This window comes from Sinocyclocheilus rhinocerous, unplaced genomic scaffold, assembly GCF_001515625.1.
Source record: "Sinocyclocheilus rhinocerous isolate Xijiao unplaced genomic scaffold, SAMN03320098_v1.1 scaffold942, whole genome shotgun sequence".
In the NCBI taxonomy this organism is placed as follows: domain Eukaryota; kingdom Metazoa; phylum Chordata; class Actinopteri; order Cypriniformes; family Cyprinidae; genus Sinocyclocheilus; species Sinocyclocheilus rhinocerous.
In genome coordinates, this window is record NW_015627890.1 from 372,055 (window position 1) to 378,828 (window position 6,774).

A 6,774-nucleotide genomic window follows, 5' to 3' on the forward strand; every position below is an offset into this window, starting at 1 on the left:
TCTCTCTCACACACACACACACACACACACACACTCATTCTCTCTCACACACACACACACACACACACACACTCATTCTCTCTCACACACACACACACACACACACACACTCATTCACTCTCACACACACACACACACACACACACACACGTATATGTTGACTATTATTTGATTTATTAACACAAATAGTTCTGATTTCCTTAATATTGTTTTGAGTTATTTAAAAATCTAAATGATTGATGATTTTGAAAACGTCTTTCAATCATTAAGCAATTTATATGTATTTATATACACACACACACACACACACACACACACACACACATACATATATACATCGCTCGTGTTTATGTCTGCTCATGAATATCAGTCTCAGAACATCTGTTTTCAAAAGTGGGAATCCCTGTGACGTCACGCCGCTCGTGGAGCGTTCCGCAGGCGGAGGAATCTCCTCACTCACTGATGAGCCGCGTCACGCCACGCGCTCCGGGATCGGTGTTCGTCCGCGGAAGTAGTGCGCACGCAGCGGTCAGCGGCATCGCGCGCTCCGTTCAGTCAGAAGCGTGTGGAGCTCGAGTCCGCGACCCACGGGCTCAGGCATGCGCGGACCACCAGAGTAAATGGCGTCTTTTAAAACGGATTTATTCCAGCGTCTGCTGTTTCTTGCAGTGTTTCTATCAATCTCGGGTAAGAGCGTTTATCTCATATTTGCACGAACAGGAATGAGTTATGAATGAACCTCAGGATGTTTCGTGATTTAAATGACACACACACACACACACACACACACACACACATATATATATATACATCGCTCGTGTTTATGTCTGCTCATGAATATCAGTCTCTGAACATCTGTTTTCAAAAGTGGGAATCCCTGTGACGTCACGCCGCTCGTGGAGCGTTCCGCAGGCGGAGGAATCTCCTCACTCACTGATGAGCCGCGTCACGCCACGCGCTCCGGGATCGGTGTTCGTCCGCGGAAGTAGTGCGCACGCAGCGGTCAGCGGCATCGCGCGCTCCGTTCAGTCAGAAGCGTGTGGAGCTCGAGTCCGCGACCCACGGGCTCAGGCATGCGCGGACCACCAGAGTAAATGGCGTCTTTTAAAACGGATTTATTCCAGCGTCTGCTGTTTCTTGCAGTGTTTCTATCAATCTCGGGTAAGAGCGTTTATCTCATATTTGCACGAACAGGAATGAGTTATGAATGAACCTCAGGATGTTTCGTGACTTAAATGTGCAGGATGAGGGATTTCATGCACTGAAACCTAAGAATTATATATAAAAGACCATTAAATGTATATTTAATTACACTTTTTTCATAAATATGTGATTGCATACAACTGAATTAATTGTCAGAGCGTTAAATACATATAGAAATCCACTGACTGATTCACTCACGCGCACGGAACACACACTAACAAACTTCAAAGCAGCGTCGGGAATTATGCAAATGTTCAATGTTAAGAGATTAAAATGATTCTTACATCACAATGTCTTATGACACATTCTGATTTTCTTGAAGTGTCTTTAAATTTCATTTCACAAACATTCTTGTGTTTCTATCAATCTCGGGTAAGAGCGTTTATCTCATATTTGCACGAACAGGAATGAGTTATGAATGAACCTCAGGATGTTTCGTGATTTAAATGTGCAGGATGAGGGATTTCATGCACTGAAACCTAAGAATTATATATGAAAGACCATTAAATGTATATTTAATTACACTTTTTTCATAAATATGTGATTGCATACAACTGAATTAATTGTCAGAGCGTTAAATACATATAGAAATCCACTGACTGATTCACTCACGCGCACGGAACACAATGTAACAAACTTCAAAGCAGCGTCGGGAATTATGCAAATGTTCAATGTTAAGAGATTAAAATGATTCTTACATCACAATGTCTTATGACACATTCTGATTTTCTTGAAGTGTCTTTAAATTTCATTTCACAAACATTCTTGCATTATATTATGCGTAACTGCTTCTTGCATAATCAAATAGTTGGTAATATCATGAAGCTTCATGCATATTCAGAGGTGAATGTTTATGAACATCAAATAAGTGAATCATAATCTGAAATATAGCTATTTAATATAAAGAAAGCTATTTGAGCTATCACTTTGATATTAACAAGCTTTCTTGCACAGATCAGATTAGATTATTAGTGAATCGTTACATCATAAAGCTTTTTTCATATTTATGCATTTTCATATCTGACTTAATACAATATGACTGCCGATATATTAAACGTTTATAATAGTCGAAACATTTTATATTGTGAAAATGACACCAAAGTGCCAATATTTTTTACTCTTCTGCATTCTTCTCTTTATTTCTCGTTGTGCACAAAAATAACATTTCAAGCTACTTTATAACTTATGAAGAGCGATGCATCTCATAAAAATGCTAAAATGTTCCCAAGTCATAAATGCATAACATTATATTCTTGAAATGCTCTTTTTGAATCCTTTAATAAAGTGTTTTTATTTCCATTTTTATTCTCCTGCTTGTCCTGCTCTCATAGCAGCTCTAGTCACGGTGGGCTGCTAAATGTCTAGTGAATTTCATGCTGGGAATAAATTACAGCTCTTCTTTAGACGAGGATCGAGTCTCTTCTGACTTCATGAGCCATGAATAAGGGGATTACGGTCGGATATGATTACTGCATCTCAGAGTCTCACTCAGTGGCAACAGTTTGACTCGCTTTCTTCTCTCTGTCTCTGCAGGTGTGATGAGTTTTAGTGAGTTGTTTTTTATAAAGGAGCCCCATGATGTGACGGCGATGAGGAGGGACGCTGTGATTTTGGACTGTCAGGCCCACGGCGAGGCTCCCATCGGCATCCGGTGGCTGAAGAACGCAGCGGCGCTCACAGAGTCGGAGCGCATTTACCTGCTCACCAACGGCTCTCTGTTCATCTCAGAGGTGGAATGCCGTAAGGACAAATCAGATGAAGGGTTCTACCAGTGCCTTGCCCAGAACAAATATGGATCTATTCTCAGCCAGAGAGCCCGCTTGACTATCGCAGGTAATTGCATTGGTGTTTTTGCCCTGATATGTGTCAGTGTTGCTCAGATGTCTTTTGAGATTAAAGGAATAGTTCACCCAAAAATGGGTCAATGGCTCAGGACATCCAAAATGTAGATGAGTTTGTTTCTTCATCAGATTTGGAGAAATGTAGCATTGCATCACTTGCTATGCAATGGATGCTCTGCAGTGAATGGGTGCCGTCAGAATGAGAGTCCAAACAGCTGATAAAAACATCACAATAATCCACAAGTAATCGACACCACTCCAGTCCAGCAGTTAATGTCTTGAGAAGCCAAAAGCTGAAACAAATACATCATTATGATGTTTTTAACTTCAAACCGTCACTTCTGGCTAAAAAACGAGTCCTCTGTCCATAATAACGCTTCCTCCAGTGATAAAGCAGTCTGGTCTGAATCAGGAGAGACATCTGCACAGATCAAGCCAAAACAGCTCTAAACAAATATGTGGCTGGATTTTGATGTGAGAGACAACAGGAGAAGGACTTTTTCACTGGAGGACGCGTTATTATGGATAGAGGACTCGTTTTTTAGCCAGAAGTGACGGTTTGAAGTTAAAAACATATTAATGATAGACTCATTTGTTACAAACAGCAGCTTTTGGCTTCACAAGACATTAACTGATGGACTGGAGTGCTGTGGATTACTTGTGGATTATTGTGATGTTTTTATCAGCTGTTTGGACTCTCATTCTGACGGCACCCATTCACTGCAGAGCATCCATTGGTGAGCAAGTGAAGTAATGCTGATGTCTCCAAATCTGATGAAGAAACAAACTCATCTACACCTTGGATGACCTGAGTGTGAGGACATTATCAGCAAATTTTCTTTTCTGGCTGCACTAGTGCTTTAAATCGACTACAGCTCTATCAACCTAAACTAACATCAGAGATCACGTTAGGTTCAGCAACAAGCCCTTTTCTTATCAAGAGCCACTCGGAACATAGATTTTTCCTATGGCATCAGCTCTAACTGGACCTTTATTTTTAAGATTATGTGTGTGTTTATGCATTTTCTGGAATCTGGCTCTAAAGAATTCCTGACTCATTCATGGACACACAGAGGAAGTGCGGTGTGATGGATGAGGCTCATTATTTACTGTGCCGTCAGAGTCTGTCAGCAGAGTTACAGCAGAGAAATCAGCACTAATGAGTGTCGACAGAAAGGTCAAGATGACAGACAGACAGACAGACAGACAGACAGACTAATGTTCAAAAGTTTGGGGTTGGTAAGATTTTTTAATGTTTTTGAAAGAAGTCTCTTCTGCTCACCGAGGCTGCATAATGTGAAATATTATTACAATTTAAAATAACTGTTTTCTGTGTGAATATATTTTAAAATGAAATTTATTTCTGTGATCAAAGCTGAATTTCCAGCATCATTACTCTAGTCTTCAGTGTCACATGATCTTCAGAAATCATTCTAATATGCTGATTTGCTGCTCACGAAACATTTCTGATTATTATCAATGTTGAAAACAGTTGTGCTGCCCAATATTTTTGTGGAAACCGTGATATATTTGATTTCTTTGATGAATAGAAAGTTCAAAAGGACAGAATTTATTTGAAATAGAAATCTTTTGTAACATTATAAATGTCTTTGCTGTCACTTTTGATTCATTTAATGCATCCTTGCTAAAAAAAATGTATGCTTTAAAACATGACATATTCAAGCCTTATTTTTGAGAAGTCTTTTTCTATTCCATGTTTCAAAAGCATTAAACAGTCATTTTTTTTCTACAGTAAAATGTTTTTTTTAGTTAAAGCATGTCAAATTCTTGATCAAAGTGTAATCAGAATGAGATTAGTCTAATAAAAAACAGGCTAAACTATCAGTCATCAGATGGGTTATTGGCGATAATCTGCTCAAATGATTGGTTAATGTGTGATACAGATAGCTGGAGGATAGATGTGTGTGTTAGTGTGTGTCAGTCCTGCGATCGAGGCCTCGCGGCTGTGTGAGAATGTGTCCATTGGTCTGTAAATGAAGCCCGGCAGGTTTGAAAAGCTCAGCTTGCGGAGGACACTAGTGCCCCGGTGTTAAAGAGCACATGACCCCTATTCACAGCGCTCTGCCTTTATATCAGCATCTCCTGACCACAGCCATTGTTCCTGCTCTCCTGTGTGTGTGTGTGTGTGTGTGTGTGTGTGTGTGAGTGTGTGTGTGTGTGTGTGTTTGACAGGGGCTTTTAAAGGTCCTCTCCTGAGGCTGTGTGTCGTGCTGCGCTGCTTCAGGACAAAAGCGTGTGTTTCTTCTGCTCTCGCTGCATTCTCTCATTTCGAGCAAAACTTGAGCTCTAGGCAAATGTTTGCACAGGAAGTGACTGTTCTAGAGGAGTTTTCACTAGGCTGAGTTGTTATAGTTAACTAAAACTATAAAACATTTTCAGCGTTTGAAATAAAGATTGTTCATCCCCAAGCTTTTCACTTTGTCAGATTTATGGTACTTTTAGGTCGTGATTGATCTGTTTCAGTCACCAACATGATCAAAAGATCTCAAAGGTGCTCAGATTTTTTTTTGTGTGTTTTTAATATATTTCACTTTTTACTTTTATACTTTTTATATATAATATATATTATTATTTTAATATTGTATTTTATATGTATACATATATGTATATATATATGCTACATTTGAATAATTTTTAATATGAATTCAGATATTTCTCATTAAATTAGGATTTTTTATGCAGTAAATAGTAAAAAGTTATTTTATTTTTAAATGTTTTTTTTATATATATATATAATAATTTATTATGCTGATTAATTTGCATTCAATTTAACAAATAACTATTAAATGCATAATAATTTTTTTTTGGGCTGTAGCTCCCAGCTTTCTTACACAAACACACACTCACATAAGAGTTGAAGTCCTCTGCTCCTGAATGGCTGATTTAGTGATTTTATTGCAGTGAGTTGAGCTGGTGGTCTCCATGTGATTGCTTTCTGCTCCGCTAGTTTGCTAAATTCGTGAAAAGCTTTTTTTCTCTCCGTCTCCTTTTGTCCCATCTGCCCCCAACTGCCCCGGCCAAAAAAAGCAGATTTCTTTGCGGGGCATTTGTTTGACCAGATCGAGCTGGTCAGGACAGCTGGTGCTTTGCACCAATGGAAAGGCAATTATGCAAACGAGAGAGAAGTATGCAGGGTTTTAGTAAAGTTTGATAACAGCGTAGTTTGTCTTGTTTCGGATGAGAAGTGAGAGTCCAGAGGTTGAGTGTGATTTTAGCACCATTATTTGGTGATGGAGGTGACACACTTTCTTTTCATCATGCTTGTGTTTTTGACACCACGTGTTGGCAGATGCTGTGAACAGGTTTGTGTGTGTGTGTGTGTGTGTGAGATTGATGGTTCCACGTGTTTAGACCTTTTGCCCTACTCACCTCTACTCATATATCAGTCACTATCACACATGTTTACTTAGCTATCTAAATGAGGACATACCTTCATCTATTGTCTTATATAAAACTGATTAGATGAACACAATTAACCCAAACACTACCACTAAAAGAAAACGATTTCCTTTTTTTAGAAAGAGAGAGAGAGAGAAAAAAAAATGTGTATATATATATATATGTATGTATATGTATATAATTTATTTATGTATTTATTAATTTTTTTTATAAATTTAAAAATGTTACTTTAAATGTAATAGATTTATAAATTATATATATATACAGTGGGTACGGAAAGTATTCAGACCCCCTTAAATTTTTCACTCTT

The 6,774-nt window shown here is 38.5% G+C and overlaps 1 protein-coding gene across 1 annotated transcript in view; it reads left to right on the forward strand.

Annotated features, from left to right (window-relative positions):
- The first annotated feature begins 1,094 nt into the window (after positions 1-1,094).
- The window catches only part of LOC107736303 (protogenin A), a 37,219-nt gene continuing 31,539 nt past the window's right edge, over positions 1,095-6,774 (forward strand). The window contains 2 exon segments of the mRNA XM_016547756.1: positions 1,095-1,161; positions 2,737-3,036. Coding sequence (XP_016403242.1) covers positions 1,095-1,161; positions 2,737-3,036 — 367 coding nt within the window.